The sequence below is a fragment of the Mytilus edulis genome, chromosome 5, assembly GCF_963676685.1.
Source record: "Mytilus edulis chromosome 5, xbMytEdul2.2, whole genome shotgun sequence".
Lineage (NCBI taxonomy): Eukaryota > Metazoa > Mollusca > Bivalvia > Mytilida > Mytilidae > Mytilus > Mytilus edulis.
The window spans coordinates 38494562-38514949 of NC_092348.1; the positions used below are offsets into that span (position 1 = coordinate 38494562).

Genomic DNA, 20388 nt, shown 5'->3' on the forward strand with positions numbered 1-20388 from the left:
CAAAATGATTAACAAATCAATGACCGAACTGATTAGATCCTGCATGATATAAATCTGAATGAACATTTATTTTAATTCTTTTAAAATTACAGGCTAAATTTATAAATTTTAGAAATTAAACATTTTAACAGACTCTACTGTCATGTAGAGAAGTATCGAAGATAACTTTTTATGCCTTTATAAACAGGAAAGGATATGAAAGTTTTTCGTGTTTTTTTAAAGATATTTCAATGGGAACCTCATGTTGTTTGAAATAATTGTAAATTTTATGATATAATTAACATGTTACCATGGTATCCAATCCAAATACAAGTCTTTATTAAATATGCTTGTGAGACAGCATAAGTTTTTTTCTATTTTTAAAAAAAAATTTCTATTAGTTCCTTCTCTTAATTTAAAAGAATTTAACGTTTCCCATTTTCTTTCATGAAATTTCATATTTTGACAGACCTTTTTCTTTCAGTTAGCAACATATGTTTTCTATGTTAATTTGTTGTATTTTTCCTATATATTCTAAACAAGAAGAAAATTAAAAGATGAAATATAGCTTTTGATTTGACATTTAATTGAATAAAAAAAAGGAAAAAATGTAAAATTAGTAATGTTTGTTTTATGGTTATCACCCTTGAAAACAGTTCCAATAATAACGTTATTGCGCATGAATTAGGGGTGCCACACTCTATATCTGACATAGTTGATATTAACAGCGAATTTATTTTAAAAGGCGAAGGGACTTTTTGCTGGTCTCTTTCCTCCTCCCTTGTATATTGCGATTTAATGAAATACGATTACGATGTAAACAATTCTTGAAAGCCTACTACAAGATGATTAATGTGATTTTTTAAAATTATACAACGTTTTAGAACAATACACATGATTGCTGGATCGTTACTTGCTAAACGACCAGTGGAGACTACTTCATCATAATTTATTATATCTATCCAAACCATTGAGTCGCCATATAAATGATGTGTATTAATTCAAGTGGAGTGGTGCACTTTTATTTATTTTTCCAATTTTCATTGCAAAACCATTTTAATTGGATTATGACTCATATTAAAAAATAGTTATTTATGTAAGACCTAGTAGTTATATGTGCGAACACAATCGGTATTTTTAAATCGAACTTACAGACTGAAAAAAAGGTACATTTGTACTATGTCAGATCTCGCGCAAGTTTTTTGTCCAACAGCATTTTGAGTTTCATAAATTAACGACTATAACTAACAAACATGTATAAACCATTTCATGTGGGAATAGAAGAAAAAATTGTGCAAACAAAGGATTATACTGTACAAACATTTTTTAATCAACTGTTAATTGACCAGTGTTTTTTTTTATTAGAACAGGTAATAAGTTATTTTTTCATCCGTATGAATTCTGGTTTTTTTTAAAACAAAATAAATAATGAAGTAAAGTTAACAGTTTTCACCCATTATTTTATATCTTTGATTATTGGTCCAAGTAATTATATTTTAAAGTATACTTTTATTCCACATCTTAAGCCAACAGTAATCACCAAAAGTATTAAATTATCGTTTATTTAAAGTTACTTTGGAGTTTGAGAAATATTTATTTTGGATGACCGGCAGATATCCTTATTTCTTAAATTTGGAACTTTGAACATGAAATCTCCAATAGAAACTGGAAGATGGCAAAACATAGAAAGAGAAAACAGAAAATGTGTATTGTGTAATTCAGATTCCATTGGTGATGAATACCATTACATTTTTAATTGTTCAACTTTCGATAATTGTAGAAAACAATATACTGCATTTTACAATAGAAATAGAATAAACACATTGAAGTTTTATGACTTAATGAATTCCCCAAAATGTACAGAACTGAACGAACTATGTAAACTTATTAAGGAGATCAATAACAAATTGAACTTTTCTGGGTGAACAATTGTGAATGCCTCTATCTACTTTCGTACATTATTTATTTATGTAATTGTATTGAAATGTGTATAATTATGTCTTACCTTTCTGTAATTTGGTTTGTGAGATTAAAGATATATATATATATAAGATTATACTTGGTTATAATATTATTTATATCATGATTTTTTAGTAAAGCAGACAATTTTTTAAAGTTACAAATTCAAAAATTTAAAAATAAATCTGACTCCAATCTATTTATCATAATTTTTCTTTATTTTTAAGTACAAATTCAAAAGTTTAAAAAAAAATCTAACTCCAATCTATTTATCATAATTTTTCTTTATTTTTAAGTATTTATTTGATGAAAAAAGAAACATATTACAACTAAACAAGGTATTTTACCTAATTTTAAACAGTATACCAAATATGTTATGCTTTAAAAAATACAGGTAAATCTTAGGTGAAATTCTAATTAACCCTGATTGTTATAAAAAAAAAATATTTATCAAAACATCTATTGTTATTTGCTAGTGGGAATAGAAGAATAGAATAGTATTTTTAAAAAATGGGAATAGGAGGAAAAAGTAAAAACACAAAAATACTGAACTCCGAGGAAAATTCAAAAAGGAAAATCAAAAATCAAAAGGCAAAATCAAAAGTCCAAGCACATGTTTATGCCGGATAGACAGGTGGACGCGTGTTTTTACCACATCTCAGAATGACAGGACCACATCAAATACTGTAGCTTGCACATCATGTAGTGTAACATCGTCAAATTTTGATTTTTTAAGGTAAAATACCTTGTTTATTTGTAATATGTTTCTTTTTTCATCAAATAAATACTTAAAAATAAAGAAAGAAGGAAGACACCGTGTTCGTGACTTAACGTTATGTAGTTGTTTCATTACATGATTTGGTTTTGTTATTTCGTAAAGATGATTTGCCAATTCTTTATATGGCTTTAACATTACGTAATGATGTTTCAAAATTTGACGAAATTACACTACATGATGTGTAAGCTACAGTATTTGATGTGGTCCTGTCATTCTGTGATGTGGTAAAAACACGCGTCCACCTGTCTATCCGGCATAAACATGTCGCACCGTAATTGAGAACAACTTATCCAAAGTCCCTGAAACTGTATGCATTTGTTTCTAATGATCATAGTCAAACGATCTGTATGCTTTTTGGTGAAAATAAGAGCAAAACTTTTTGAGTTACGGGACTTTGTAACTAAAAGAGGTATGTGTTTTTTTTCACATGTCGCGCCGTATCTCAACTTTGTATGATTATCGCTTAAAACTGTACACACTTCTTAGTTATATTCATTTAAAGATCTCTATACTTTTGGTGATGATTCAATTTTTTATTTTTAGAGTTGTTGTGTTTTTTTGTAAAATAAAAATAAGGGCGGGGGGGGGGGGGGGGGGTCACATGTCACGCCATATCTCAAAAACAATTTATGATTATTGCTTTCAACTAAACACACTTCTAAGTTATATTAATCTTAAGATTTGTATACTTTTTGGTGATGATTCAGAAGGTTAATTTAGAATTATTGAGTTTTTTGTAAAAAAAATAAAGAGGTGGGGGAGGGGGGTCACAAGTTGCTCCGTATCTCATAAACTACACAAGACGACGGGCGTATCATGCGCTCGTGGTGCAGCTGTTTGTTTTCCTTAGATCTCAAATGGAAGCAGTATTTTTATGAATTCGTAAAAGATTCCAAAGAACCCTGCTTTATCTTGATCTTAAAGAATAACTCTTACCTGAGACTACTATAAGTGGTATAGTAGTCTCAGCTCCTACACAGATTTAAGAACAATTCATGGAGTTTTGACATGTAGAAATTTATCATGTCACAATAGTTTAATTCGGTAATATTTAATGCAAAAAAAAACTTGTATGAAAAAAAAATTGATGTGGTATGATTGATTGCCAATGAGACAACCCTTAACCACATACCGACGACGGAATATAAGCTTGTTGTATCGCACTGTCGCGACATTAATATCACCGACTCGACATAAATCAAAAGACTTGTACTGTATTTTCAACAAACGAGTCACTTTAAATCAACTCGCACTGCAGTTAAAGGGAAATGGGGGAACGGGATCGGACTAAGTGTCAAAGCATCAATTCTATAAAACACGAATTCTCCGATTTTTTTTTTAGCGTGTATGGTCTTTGAACATGTATGAATATCATTTTGTTTTATCTGTCTCTGATATACCACGCAAATTGAATAACAAATTTTTAGAATATCTGTTTCACAGGTGTCGACGGAAATGTTCAAGTTGTTGTAACCACAATCCCGTCATCTTTTCCTTGAATGTAAACTATCAAATAAAACCAAATCTCTGAGTTTGTACTTTCATGAATAACACGACGAGTTCCAACGTTGAGTAGAATTTGCTTACCCTTCCGAAGCACCCGACATCATCCCGATGGATTTATATTTCCCAGTCGTGCTGATTCATTGCGTTGAAGCAATCAAAACTGTCCTTATTTTCCTGTTGTTACACTACAGTCCGAGGTCAGGTTCGGGTTTGGCGCTTACATACATGTTAATCCTCGCCACGTGTAATTTCTTCACATGCCTTCACCAAGTCAGAGCCTGTAGTTCAATGGTTGTCGTTTTATCATTCATGTGTGTCATATTTGTGTTTCGTATATAAAAAAAGAAGATGTGGTATGATTGCCGATGAGACAACTCTCCACAAGAGACCAAATGACACAGAAATTTACAACTATTATAGGTCACTGTACGGCCTTCAACAATGAACAAAGCCCATACCGCATAGTCAGCTATAAAAGGCCTCGAAATGGGAATGTAAAACAATTCAAACGAGAAAATTAACGGCCTAACTTATGTACAAAACAAGAATGTGTCCCAAGTACACGGATGCCCCATCCGCAATATCATTTTCTATGTTCAGTGGACCGTGAAAATGGGATAAAATCTCTAGTTTGGCATTGAAATTAGAAAGAGATCATATCATTGGGAACATGTGTGCTAAATTTCAAGTTGATCGGACTACAACTTCATCAAAAACTACCTCGACCAAAAACTTTAACTAAAACTTTAACCAAAACTTTAACCTGAAACGGGACAGACAGACGAACAGCCGAACAAACAAACGAATTAACAGACGGACGCACAGACCAGAAAAGATAATGCCGATAAATGGGGCATAAAAATGAGCGAAAAGCAAATATGTAACACATCAACAAACGAAACCCACTGAATTACAGGTTTCTGACCTTGGACGTAGATTGGTTTTTTTTATAAATTAGACCGGTAGTTTTCTAGTTTATATTCATTAACATTTCACGTGGTGGCCTTTTGTTACCGACTATACGGTGTGTTGAAGGCTTTTCGGTTGTCTATGGTTGCTTACATCCAATGCATTTAAACTCTGGTGGATAATTATCTCGTTGGCAATCACACCACATATAACTTTAATTCAATTTCTTTGTTGTGTTTTATACAATGTTTGCTGTAACATTGTTTATCTTTTAAACGCATACATGTTTACCTACCCCTGAGCCCGCTGCAAAAGCCCTTGATCCGCGATAAAAATTAAAAAATAGAACTTATAGATAAATCGAATTTGAACTCCTAATCTAGACTAAAGAAACTCAAATTAGATTCTTACTAAAATTCTTCTTCAAAAGATGACTCATCATGTAGTGTTAAAACCACCTTGCCTAATGACACAATTACATTTAATAATGGTGAAACCACACGGAGTAATGACAAAACTATATCAGGTCAATACGAAACCATATCATGTAATATCGAAATATCATTAAGTAAATGACTATTCCATATTGAGTTATATCAAAACATCATTAAGTTATTATGGCAAGCCGTTCTCGTCAAAACTATGTTTAAACACTTTTCTCAAAAAAAAGAAAAAAAAAAAATACACACTAAGATTTAAAAACCTAAAATAACACACTGAGAAATCTAAAATACACACTGACATTTAAAAAAATAAAAAAAACACATACTGAGAATTCAAAATTACACACTGGGATTTTAAAAAAGACACACTGAGATCAAATAAATTGAAAAACACACACTGAGAATTGTTAATTTCACACTGAGATTTCAAAAATACACACTGAGATTAATATGCAAATTTCTAATGAATATTCATGAGATGAATAATTCAACAGATTAATATCTTGATCTCAAGAACTCTTGTCATTATAATGAAATGCGATTCCTTCAACCAACATTCGTTATAAATTTCAAAACGTAAGATCGCTCATATTCATAAGTTTGTTGCCTATAATTCAGATCATTACTACTAGAGTATCGGGATTTTTTTTATACTTAAAACCGTTTAAATATGGGTCCCTTTTCAAAAGTCTTCCAACTGTTACCCTGATATCGCAAGGTAATCTTTTATATTTTTGTTACGTTTATATGCTATAATAGACACTTGAGTAAAAATGTCACTGCATTCTTTGTTTTTTCAAGTTGGTGATTGTTCCAATGTTTTCTTATAATTTTAATAAAGTTTTTCACCATTTGGTTATTCATTTTGTTTTTTGTAATAAGAGTAAGTGGATATTTTTCTTGTTCTTGTATTTCTAAAGTTTTTTTTAAAAACAATTTGGAACCAAAACGAAAAACTAACGAGTTCTGTTCCCTAGTTGTTTTAAGCTTGTAATAGATTCAAATTAAGTATGCTAATTAGATATGTGCTCATAAAAAGTGCGCACAAATCTCAATGTGTAATTTTAAATTCTCAGTGTGTAATTTCAAATTCTCAGTGTGTGTTTTCAGTTTATTTATTCTAAGTGTATCTTTTTGAAATCTCAGTGTGTAATTTTCAATTCTCAGTGTGTAATTTTCAATTCTCAGTGTGTAATTTTCAATTCTTAGTGTGTGTCTTTCATTTTTGTAATCTCAGTGCGTCTTTATGAAATATCAGTGTGTAATTTTTAATTCTCAGTTTTTAATTCTCAGTGTGTAATTTTTAATTCTCAGTGTTTAATTTTTAATTCTCATTGTATAATTTTTAATTCCCAGTGCGTGTTTTAAAGTTTTTAAATCTCAGTGTGCTTTGTTGTAATTCTCAGTGTGTAAATTTTTCGAAATATGGTTTAAACATAGTTTTGACGAGAACGGCTTGCCATACGTTATGTCAAAACCTTGTTATGTAAAGACAAGCTATCATCAAGTAATACTAAAACAACAAAGCGTAATTTATCATATACTTAGCATTGATATGATAGCTTTTGCATATGTGTAATGAGCGGAAGTATACAAGCCATAATTTCCCAGCCGATCTGATAACCCATATCAGGTGCATCTCGTGCACAAAACCCATAATAGTGCCTCTCGTGCAAGTTACTTCCGGTGTTTCCGGTATCGGTTGTTTACTTTTCCATTGTGACGTCAGATATTTTTATGACGACGTCAAAATTTACGGTAACTTTTGTGGGGATAATTAAGTACTTGCTAGCAAAAGCCATTGACAATTATGAATCATTTTATAGTACAACAAACATGGAGTAATAATGATCATAAAACTACTCCAAATTGTCAATGTTTCAAAATGCCTCCTTAGGAAATGTTACCATAAATATATATAGAGGAAGAAATGCTGTTGTTGGACAATTATGATATATTTGATTCATAATTCAACTTCTTTATACAGTTTTTGACTGTTTTAGTTATTGCATATGTTTATTTGCCTTACATAAAACTATTGTCGGAAGTATATGATAAAGCGATTAATACATGGCCTTTTCCATATCAGCCTGGGTATCATCCCGAGACCCATATCAGCACCTCTCCCCAGTTTCGGGCTGATATGGGGTCTCGGGATGATATCAAGGCTGATATGGAAAAGGCCATGTATTACTCTCTTAGACTATAAAATACAGCTGTGTCGTTTCATATTCAAACATTGTAATTATAATTCACTTTGTAGATGTTTCGTTTAGTTTTGTATTGCCTCGCCTCACCCATTTTCTGAAATTAAGGGTTTTGAGTATATCCAAACAAACTTCAAACCTAAGTGAATATTTTTAAAACATGTTTGAAGTGAAACCCTGTGGCATGCAAATTATAAGAAGGCTTCATATATTTTTCTTGAGAGTAACACAACAGCTTCATTTGGACCTCTTAGATAGAGACTTATTCAGGTCTCATAAATCAGATACAGTAGAAGGTGCAGTAAGACCCTTTTTGGCCGCCAAAACAAGCAGTATACAAAATTGTGAAAATGTAAACTTTTAGCTATTTATTGGAAAGTATAATATTTCTGTTACATACATATTGACTGTTTTTGACAAAACAATGAACATTTATCGGGTTTCATCATAATTAAGTCATGCTAATTTACTGAAATCTTCATAATTTTAGCATTTGAGTTAAATATTGGACTAAACACTAGCACATTATGGAAAACTAGTGAGTAATCTATTATTGAAATTTTATATCGAAAATCACAGTTTTAAAAACCGTGGATTTTGGTTTTATTTAATAAAACAATAAGTGATAATGTTCTGCACGAAGTTTTCCTTCGGTATCACGAAATGGCCCATTTCTTTAATTCATTATCTGCTGTTTTATTACTACTGCAGTTTGGTTTCATAAGAGCAGACTATAACCGGCAAATATGTATACATTCTGTTTTGAAAACAAAATACTGGTAAGATGTTACTACGAAATCAATTGTTTGATTTTCTACAAAATGAATTTAATCAGTTAATCAGTCCGTATACAATCTTAAAATTGTGAAATGAAAATAACTAAATTATTGTAAATGAACGTTCGTATAATAGATTCATAGAACTGTTGGCCACAGTCTATAACCTATAACAGTGTCCCCGACTCCCCCCCCCCCCCAAAAAAAAAACAAAAAAAAAACCCAACAACAAACAAACCCAACAACAAAAAACAAAAACAAAAAGGAAAACAACAACAACAAAAAAACACAAAATGAAATTAATAAATAAAAAGATGCATCGTGCCGTTACATATACAACATAATTACTGTAAAGTTACGGAAAAAAAACCTTACTTGTCATCCAAAACGTTCGTGTGGTGAATTCTGAAGCTGGACTTAAAACTTGTATTCTGACATGGTATTCTAAACACATGTTTAGATTGTCGATCTCAAAGGTGGGTGCTTTTTTTATGCTGATATCTTTATATTTAGTTTTTGAATCTAATAACATATCTCCTCCTCTTGAAGTGTTTATATAAATCCGAGAATGAGTTGCCCCTTGTAAATCGGTAGGAACTCTCCAAGATATTATAGCTTTACTACCATTAACATGTATTCTGATATTTTGTGGTGGATCTGGCTTACCTGAAAATAAATGAAAGATACTTTTAAATCAAGCATTCTTGCAGATAAGGCATTTAATCAAGTTTAAACTAAATATTTGTTTTAAAAAAGGAAATGCGATACATGCATTCAAAACCCCATACCTATCAACGTAATAATATGATATCGTCAAATATACTTTTTTGTAAAATAGTATTCGGATAAAATACGCTATCCTGTTAACATAAATAGTAGTATTATCAACAACAAAAAAGACGCAACATAAAAGTGTATTAATTAAACTATTAAATGTGGATCCGTTGAATGATATCTCCTCAATTTTTTTTAGATACTGGCTGAAATCCATATTTTGTGTTTTATTTCGACCTAGATTGTACATGCGTCAGTAATGGCAGACAATTTAAACAGCTGGGGAAAAAAACGCTACGAAAAAATATGGATTATTGTAATTTCCTATATAAAATATGAACTCAATTTGTGATAATTTTAAGTGATGCCCAGGTGAAAGCAAATACAAATAAATTCTCAGTAGCACATAAATACAAGAATTAAAATGAATTAAAATTCTTCCTCATCAGAACAATATGGTTTAATGGACAAAAAATCATTGTACCAACGTAAACAAATAAAAACAATAACAAAAAAACTAGTATCGATCAATATTTTCTGTACTAGTATGGCAATGCATAACTCATTAAATCAAGGCTTCCAATACACACCAATGATCAGTTCACTAAATGTGGGATATTTCAAAATATGCCCCAATACATGTCGTGCCCTCCGCCGATTATGACCACACCAATATCGCCACCCCATCCCGCCCACTATTGAATCTTATTTTAAAGTGCATTGCCATCACATTTCAAGAGTCGAGACAAACCTAAACACTCTAGATAAAATTGAAAACCATTCAGAAATGATGGACACACAACATCATAAAATTAGCTTGATCAGCTGGAAATCAAAATAAAATTGAAAATGGAAATGGAAATGGGAAAATACAAAATAAGAAAATTGGAAGATGAACACATAGCACTTATAAAGAGGGTAGATTATACCAGCAATGATTTTGAGTCGACAAAAACAGACACATGATTTTTTCGAAACAAAAATAAAATATAAAACGTTGCTGGATGAGTTGCACTTATAACACATACACGCGATAGATATCATCTTATAATAAACATAATTTACGCACAATAATCATTTCAAAGTATTTGATTTGAAACTCGCATGACCCTCATGCATGTAAGCATCTTTTTGCCTTTGTTACATTCAACATAGTAAATATACTTTGAAATAACTCACCGTTAACCACCATCACGGAAAGAAAATCCACGCTTAATACTAAGCAAATGTGTATTAACTCCATCGTTATCTTAATAAGTTATGACTGACTTTTACGGAAAACATAGAAATTTGATGTAGCCGGAAATCGTCTCTTTTGGCTACAGGAAAAGTAATCAGATGTGTGTTTATACTTCTCATTTATAAAATCACTTTTCCAATTTAAAAACAAAACTCGAATCATTTACAGTGTAAGGATAACTTCCTTATACTTTTCATTCAAGGGGGTGTTTAATTTTTAATTCTCATTGTATAATTTTTAATTCTCAGTGCGTGTTTTGAAGTTTTTAAATCTCTGTGTGCTTTGTTGTAATTCTCAGTGTGTAAATTTTTCGAAATATGGTTTAAACATAGTTTTGACGAGAACGGCTTGCCATACGTTATGTCAAAACCTTGATATGTAAAGACAAGCTATCATCAAGTAATACTAAAACAACAAAGCGTAATTTATCATATACTAAGCATTGATATGATAGCTTTTGCATATGTGTAATGAGCGGAAGTATACAAGCCATAATTTCCCAGCCGATCTGATAACCCATATCAGGTGCATCACGTGCACAAAACCCATAATAGTGCCTCTCGTGCAAGTTACTTCCGGTGTTTCCGGTATCGGTTGTTTACTTTTCCATTGTGACGTCAGATATTTTTATGACGACGTCAAAATTTACGGTAACTTTTGTGGGGATAATTAAGTACTTGCTAGCAAATGCCATTGACAATTATGAATCATTTTATAGTACAACAAACATGGAGTAATAATGATCATAAAACTACTCCAAATTGTCAATGTTTCAAAATGCCTCTTTAGGAAATGTTACCATAAATATATATAGAGGAAGAAATGCTGTTGTTGGACAATTATGATATATTTGATTCATAATTCAACTTCTATATACAGTTTTTGACTGTTTTAGTTATTGCATATGTTTATTTGCCTTACATAAAACTATAGTCGGAAGTATATGATAAAGCGATTAATACATGGCCTTTTCCATATCAGCCTGGGTATCATCCCGAGACCCATATCGGCAAATACTTTTCATTCAAGGGGGTGTTTAATTTTTAATTCTCATTGTATAATTTTAAATTCTCAGTGCGTGTTTTGAAGTTTTTAAATCTCAATGTGCTTTGTTGTAATTCTCAGTGTGTAAATTTTTCGAAATATGGTTTAAACATAGTTTTGACGAGAACGGCTTGCCATACGTTATGTCAAAACCTTGTTATTCCTATTGTCTAATAAAGGATGCTTGATACTCTGTTTCTGAATTTCAAGCTTTCGAAAAATTGTTATAATGGAAAGTATATAAAAAGGAACCAAACAAACAGAAAAAGTAAGGGTCCGTGTGCTTGTCTTCAAGATATTAGCGGCGGGAAGTGATTTTCTCTACACCTTTAATTCCTTTAAACAGGCTATTATTTAAACTTTAAATATTTTTTAATTATGGAATTTGCATAATTTATCGTGTTGGAAATTTTTAATAAATCCTATGTTTATTCTTTACTTTAATGTTATGTGCTGCGCACAACACTTTCTATATAATTAATTATAAAGAAGATAGTACTTCATCAATAGAATGTACTGTGCTGCGCACATCACTATCTATACAAAACACATTGTAGATGAAAAGGTTGCTGATTGAATCATAAGTATCTCAAAGAAACAAATCAGATGTCGATTTAATCATAGATGCGATTACTATAAAGTCATTAATGCATCAGTGATTTATCAAATATTTTTATCTCCCCATTAAATAGCGTAAGCATGATACATGTAGCTATATGTATTTTTTTTCAATAATCGGCACTGTGTGAAACCCGAATTACCCTTCTAAACGATCCCGCGACGATTATACCACGTTCTCAACACGATTATTCTGCGAGCTCACTATGATTATCACGGTTTTGCTACGCTCAACAGTCCTCACTACGACCATACAACGATTTATCGGATTGCAGCACAATCTTACCACACTCCTACTTTGATTATAGCACGCTCTTACACCGACCATACGATGATCATACTACGTGCATACATCGATCTCACTACGCTCCCAGCAATAATGTCGACATCTGTTCCATATAAATACTGTTTCATTCCTTCTATATCTCATTCATACGTTGAGTTTCTCGGAAACAACGCAGTTATTCATCCAAAATCTACGTAAGTGTAGAGGTAGAGGCAGAGGCCGATCTGATAGTAACGAATCATAATCCAGAATATATAACTCGGACCGACTAATCGAACCTAAATCACAACCTATTGCTGGTCCAGCAGGATCAAATGAAACGATAGTAGGGATGACACAGATGTGTTAAAAAGGATTGAGCCGTTAGAGATAAAGGACAGGAGGTCTCAATTACATACAGACAAACAAAAGCCGGAGAGCTTTTTTCAATTTTATAAGAAAATGACAATGAGCATGATCATAGTAGAATGAACGTAGTCGGGGGTAAGAACAGCATGATGCGGACGGCATGGGCGTGTTAAAATCGCACTATGGTCTTGAACAGTGTGATATTAGAACGTGATGGTTGTAGTGAGGTCGTAGTAAAGTTGCTGTGAGATCGTAACGCAGTCTCACCGACTGGAATCGCGCTTTCGCTATGATGGTGCAGCGGCCTTTTCGATCTCACCACGACCTTACTGCGCTCTCACTACGCTTCTACTACGACCTGATTTTGCCACGACCGCACCACGAATTTTTCTAACATGTTCAAAGTTGGCCACGCTCAACCCGATCGTGAAGACCTAATAAGGATTTCAATTTATTTTGCATAAATTTCAACTGGGTATCAGCCTGTTTATTCATTAGCTATTTCAATGTGATACTTAGCTATTTCAATGTGATGCTACATTGTAATTGAATAAAATTGTGTAATTAGGTAATTTCAAAGGCACCGATAACATTGAATGACATTCATGTCGGTTCGTATGTCTAACCACTAGAATTTTCATTTTACTTGGGATGAGAGTTTGATTTTGTAGTAAACTTTCCAAAAATTCTTTTAAATCTAAAAATGTTATTAGGATACCTTCAGTTCAGATCAGATACGAATTGAACCTTTTCAAATAATTTATCATATCACCCCCTTGAATGAGAAGTATAAGGAAGTTATCCTTACACTGTAAATGATTCAGAGTTTTGTTTTTAAATTGGAAAAGTGATTTTATAAATGACAAGTATAAATACACATCTGATTACTTTTCCTATAGCCAAAAGAGACGATTTCCGGCTACATAAAATTTCTATGTATTCCGTGAAATAAAGGCAACAGTAGTATACCGCTGTTCAAAACTCATAAATCAAAGTCAGTCATGACTTATTAAGATCAAGATGGGGTTAATAAATTGCTTAGTATTAAGTGTGGATTTTCTTTCCGTGATGCTGGTTAACTGTGAGTTATTTCAAAGTATATTTACTATGTTGAATGTTACATAGGCAAAAAGATGCTTACATGCATAAGAGGGTCATGCGAGTTTCAAATGAAATACTTTGAAATGATTATTGTGCGTAAATTATGTTTAATATGATATCTGTCACGTGTATGTGTTATAAGTGCAACTCCTCCAGCAACGTTTTATATTTTTGTTTCGAAAAAATCATGTGTCTGTTTTTGTCGACTCAAAATCATTGCTGGTATAATCTACCCTCTTTTAAAGTGCTATGTGTTCATCTTCCAATTTTCTTATTATGTATTTTTCGATTTCCATTTTCATTTCAATTTTCAATTTTATTTTGATTTCCTGATCAAGCTAATGTTGTTTGTCCATCTTTTCTAAATGGTCTCTAATTTTATCTAGAGTGTTTAGTTTTGTCTCGACTCTTGAAATGTGATGGCAATGCACTTTAAAATAAGATTCAATCGTGGGCAGGATGGGGACGGCGATATTGGTGTGTCATCATCGGCGGAGGGCACGACATGTATTGGGCATATTTTGAAATATCCTACATTTAGTGAACTGATCATTCGTGTGTATTGGAAGCATTGACTTAATGAGTTATGCATTGCCATACTAGTACAGAAAATATTGATCGATACTATTTTTGTTATTGTTTTTATTTGTTTAAGTTGGTACAATGTTTTTTTTGTCCATTAAACCAGATTGTTCCGATGAGGAAGAATTTTAATTCTTGTATTTATGTGCTACTGTGAATTGTGGTTGTATTTGCTTTCACCTGGGCATTACTTAAAATTATCACAAATTGAGTTCATATTTTTCGTTAGAAATTACAATAATCCATATTTGTTCGTAGCGTTTTTACCCCAGCTATTTAAAATGTCTGCTATTTTCACTGACGCGTGTACAATCTAGGTCGAAATAAAAAAGAAAATATGGATTTCAGCCAGTATCTACAAAATAATTGAGGAGATATCATTCAACGGATCCACATTTAATAGTTTAATTAAAAAACTTTTATGTTGCGTCTTTTTTGTTGTTGATTATACTACTATTTATGTTAACAGGATAGCATATTTTATCCAAATACTATTTTACAATAAAGTATATTTGACTATATCATATTATTACGTTGATAGATATGGGTTTTTGAATGCATGTATCGCATTTCCTTTTTTAAAACAAATATTTAGTTTAAACTTGATTAAATGCCTTATCTGCAAGAATGCTTGATTTAAAAGTATCTTTCATTTATTTTCAGGTGAGCCAGATCCACCAAAAAATATCAGAATACATGTTAATGGTAGTAAAGCTATAATATCTTGGAGAGTTCCTACCGATTTACAAGGGGCAACTCATTCTTGGATTTAAATAAACTCTTCAAGAGGAGGAGATATGTTATTAGATTCAAAAACTAAACATAAAGATATCAGCATATAAAAATCACCCACCTTTGAGATCGACAATCTAAACATGTGTTTAGAATACCATGTCAGAATACTAGTTTTAAGTTCAGCTTCAGAATTCACCACACGAACATTTTGGATGACAGAGAGGTTTTTTTCCCGTTAATTTGCAGTAATTATGTTGTATATGTAACGGCACCAGTTACATGATGCATCTTTTTGATTTCGTAGAAAAATCTTACCAGTATTTTGTTTTCAAAATAGAATGTATACATATTTGCCAGTTATAGTCTACCCTTCTGTAGCCAAACTGCAGTAGTAATAAAACAGCAGATAATGAATTAAAGAAATGGGCCATTTCGTGCACATATACCGAAGGAAAACTTCGTGCAGAGCATTATCACTTATTGTTTTATGAAATAAAACCAAAATCCACGGACTTTAATACTGTGATTTTCGAAATAAAATTTTAATAATAGATTAATTACTAGTTTTCCATAATGTGCTAGTGTTTAGTGTTTAGAGGTCCGTGTAACACTTATCAATTCAAAATATTAAAAAGTTTTCAAATTTACGATTTTTGAAATTTTGATCAAAATAAATATAAAAATTCTAAATAACGTTTTTATATTTGATAGTTTGGATACTTTTAAAGTACTAATTTTAACTTTACGTGCATTTAATTATATTTTATTGCTAAAAGTTCAATAGAAATATATCCATACTATTTGGCTAACTGCGAGTTGATCAGTATTCACTGTTACTCATAAGTGATAGCCGGTGAAAAATCCAAATAGTATTCGTTTCGATTCTCTTTTATTACGTTTCGTAGTTTACAGGTACCCCTCTATTCGCCCTTTTTCTTTTTTTTTTATATTTTAATCAAAAATGTAAAGAATCCTACTTTCAAAAAGTGAAATAATCAAAACTGCACGTTTAGTTAGTACTTTTAAAGTTTGAACAAATATCTAAACTATCAAATATAAAAAAGTAAGTTAGAACTTTGAAATTTTATTTATTTGGTGAAAATTTAAAGATTTCAAAAAATAAAAAAAATTAATGTTCGGAATTTTGATATTTCTAAACTTTGATAAAAATTTCAAACTTCTAAAATTATACTTTATACATCTCCCCATTACGCCAGTTCATTTTTACAATCGTAGAAATGGAAGCCATATTGTACGGATAACGCGCTGCCAATTTAGCTATTGAACAACCGATAAATTTATCCACATAGCACCATTACGATCTAATTTTTTGTATTTTAAAAGACAAAATTTTGTATCTACTAACTAATGAGCATCAGTAAATGATTTTTTTTCGAAGATAAGCATTTTTAACATCCAACTTAAAAGACTATAGTCAAGTACTTTTAGTAAAAACTAGCTATTCGAAAACACCTACTCTGTTTTTGTGATTCATTAGAAAGGTATTTCAGTTATTTTCATGTTAGAGTACAAGAGGAAAGGCTATGGATTTTCTATAAAATTCTGTAAAAAAAGGGCACATACTATGTTTATTAAACATGTTTGAGATCTTGCTTACTCTTTAGTTTCTTTTTACTTCAGTCTTTCAGAATGTTTTGTATGCACATACTTAAGAGAGTCAATTAGATTTTGAATTGAAATTGTAAAAAGAAAAGCGTCCTCTTTATTTGAAGTATATTTTTGGTACTGTAATGACGTGCAGTTTTCGGCACTTTAACATTCCTTTTGTAAATATCTATAGATATCTAAAAGCCATATTGACAATACAACATTTTTGGAACATGTACACAACTTTTTGCGTATCCCCTGAGGGGGTCACGCTTATATATTGGCGAGTCTATGGACCACTCGATATTCCTCGGCATCACGATTCTCGGAACGTCTCGAAAATTTTCCATCATTTCGAGTGGAGTTATTTATGTCTTTGATACGGCTACCACGTGACATTGTATATTTCAACAATCCGGGTATTTGAAAGTAAATCAATTAAAACGGTTGTATTCTAAAATCATTTATATTTAAGAACCTAATATACAAAAAGTATATGCCTTTTGACAAAACATGATATATATTTTAACAATGTGAATGTTGATTAAAAATCAAGTATAATTATAACGCAATTATGTAATAAAAATTGTATGCTTTGAGACGGTCCTTCTACGCATTGTGTGTGTAGTAGGTTAATAAACCTGGGAGTAGTTTATTGATTTACAATGACCCAGAATAAACAGATTATTTCTGGACGTTTATCATTTGATGTTTAGTATTTCAATAATTGAATAAGAAAATGTCGGAAAGCATGAAGAAAATTAAGAAAACGATATTGTTAAAAATATTTATCTTAAGTCTGAAACACAGTGGTCGAAAAGCAGGAAGATTATCAAACAAAATGGTTTTCTGTAAGAAAAAAATATGTAATATCATTAATAGATATACTATCAGACTAAGATAATAATCATTGTTTAAAATAAAATTGAGACTGAATTTATTCCTAATAGTTATAGAATATAATCAAAAGTGTGATTGTATACGAGCATTATGTCTCACAGGTTTGATCAATCATTACATCTATGAATATTATATGAAACTTACGAACACCCAAAGTTAGTTAAATATCTAAGTTTTGAACGGTCGAGAATAAAAAAATACTTGCGTGGTTTTAATTCAAAAGGATTTTAAAGTCATATGAAACCAGTGAGTGGTGAAAAATAATGTTAATCCAATTCTTGAACCAATGCATGTATATATCTTAAACTTGGTCCTCTGTGCACGATTTTATCATTTTTTACGCAAGTATATCGTATAATCGTCAATTTGTTTTCTCTCTGTCTGTTATGATTTAACAAAAATGCCGTGTTTTGAAGCCGACGTTTACCGATTGTCACCTTATAGTAAACAAATAACAAAAAGCATGGGTATTGAGCACGTGTTTAACATGTACAATCAGATAATTATTTATTTTAATGACAGATTCATGCGTATTGCGATCACCGGATTTTTACGAGGAGGGTTACGCTCAGGTCACTATGCATACGGAAAATGTTTCGGCGAATTGCTTCCTGGAAGCAAGCAATTAAAAATAAGTGAACTTCTTCCAAATGTGGACGAATCAAAGAACTTTCCTCAGAAAAAAGTATATGTACATCAGTTGTATAATGAAAACTATCCATTTAGTTATAAAAAACATATGCATATTTGTTTTTAATTTGAGGTTTCTTATGACTTTAAATCTAATATATGCATCTCACAAAAAAAACCCGCTAGTACTATTTTACAATAATCATGACTACAGATTGCTACTATAATGCGAATTATTCTATACTATTTTAGAAGGGATTTATAAGTATCTTTTTGAATAGCAATATACAAATATTGTGAAATATTAAAATTTAAAAAGAGATTTATTTGATAAATAAAATGTCCGTCCGTCAAATACGACATAATGATTTGCGTTCATTCATACTAATATTCAAGCTATTTTCGGGGGGAAAATTCGCTAACAGAAATGTTTGTTTATGACAAAATTCATATTGTTTTTTTTTCTTTTATTAGTTCAACCTTAAAGCATATAAATACTTGTACTATGGTACGGTTTTTGTATTTGTATTCCTTGTGTTGACCAGCTATCCTACACATCTTGATACTTTCACATTATACATCACACTATTCACACGCACTCTTTTGGGTTGCGTTAATAAAAATTCCGGATAAAATGTCATTGAATCCGGAGTCAAAACTCTTGAGGTAGGTAGTTTTACATATGAATTCAACTTTTATAATAACTATATGTGATGAAGCAAATGCGTATTCTCATCCAGAGTATAATTGTGTATGATTTCTATTTACTATGTCTTGCTCAAGAATAGCACGTTCATGCATAAATATTAATTTTACTTCCAAATGCGAATTTTTGGTTTTCCCATACAAATTCAGGTCACGGCAGTACTAGCTTGACATGTGACTTTTAAGCACGGTCAACATTGCTTACGGTATTCTGACCTCTAATTGTTTCTCTTTTGTTTTAATTTTTTGAGACACTGTCCTTCTCTAATAATTGACATTTTTGAAATGTCAAGAACTTTCTATTGCAGCACATATCGTTTAAACTCAGTTTATTCCTCTATCAATAAGCTTAATTTGTTGTATACATATTTCCATAGCTAGGGGCTGACGGGTTGCAGCAATCCATTCCATTATTCAAAATAAGCTATTTCTTAATGTTCACGCGTATTTTGGTATTTAGGTCCCCCGATAATCCTGAAATATGCGTTGCGGCACTTATTGACTATATACCTTTTGTTCCTCTCTTCATAAGCTTTTGAATGAGGGATAATCAGTTATCAGGGGCTAAAAAGTCACAGCAGTCCATTCCATCATTCAAAATATCCATTAAATTTTCATTATTCTAAATTGGCTATTTCTTAATTTTCACGCGTAGTTTGGCATTTAGGTCCTCCGTAACCCCTCTAATGGTCATTGCGGCACATATCGTTTACACTTTGTTTATTCCTTTACCAATATGCTTCAATTTGGTGTATAAATATTTCCTTAATTAGGGACTGACGGGTTGCAGCAGTCCATTTCATTATTCAAAATAAACTATTTGTTAATGTTCACGGGTATTTAATATTTAGGTGCTTCGATACTCATGTAATATGAGTTGCGGAACATTTTGACCTGAGTCCTTTTGTATCTCTATTCGTAAGCCTTCGAATGAGGTATAAAGTATATCTATAATAAGGGGCTGAAGGGTCACAACAGTCCATTCCATTATTCAAAATATTCATTTTATTATTCAAAATTGGCTATTTCTTAATTTTCACGCGTTACTTGGCATTTAGGTCCTCCGTAATCCCTGTTATGGTAATTGCAGCACATATCGTTTATACTCCGTTTATTCCTCTATCAAAAAGTATTATTTGGAGTATAAATATTTCCTATACTAGGGGCTGACGGGTTGCAGCAGTCCATTCCATTATTCAATTTAGGCTATTTCTTTATGTTCACGCTTATTTTGGTATATAGGTACTTCGATACTCCTGA

The 20388-nt window shown here is 31.5% G+C and overlaps 1 protein-coding gene across 1 annotated transcript in view; it reads right to left on the reverse strand.

The window, feature by feature from the left end:
- The window catches only part of LOC139523628 (neural cell adhesion molecule 2-like), a 58715-nt gene extending 48090 nt beyond the window's left edge, over positions 1–10625 (reverse strand). Inside the window, exons 1-2 of the mRNA XM_071317793.1 lie at positions 10511–10625; positions 8933–9223 (exon numbers count right to left, since the gene is read on the reverse strand). Coding sequence (XP_071173894.1) covers positions 8933–9223; positions 10511–10574 — 355 coding nt within the window. The 5' untranslated portion in view covers positions 10575–10625. The remainder of the gene's footprint in view (positions 1–8932; positions 9224–10510) is intronic.
- Positions 10626–20388: the final 9763 nt, after the last annotated feature.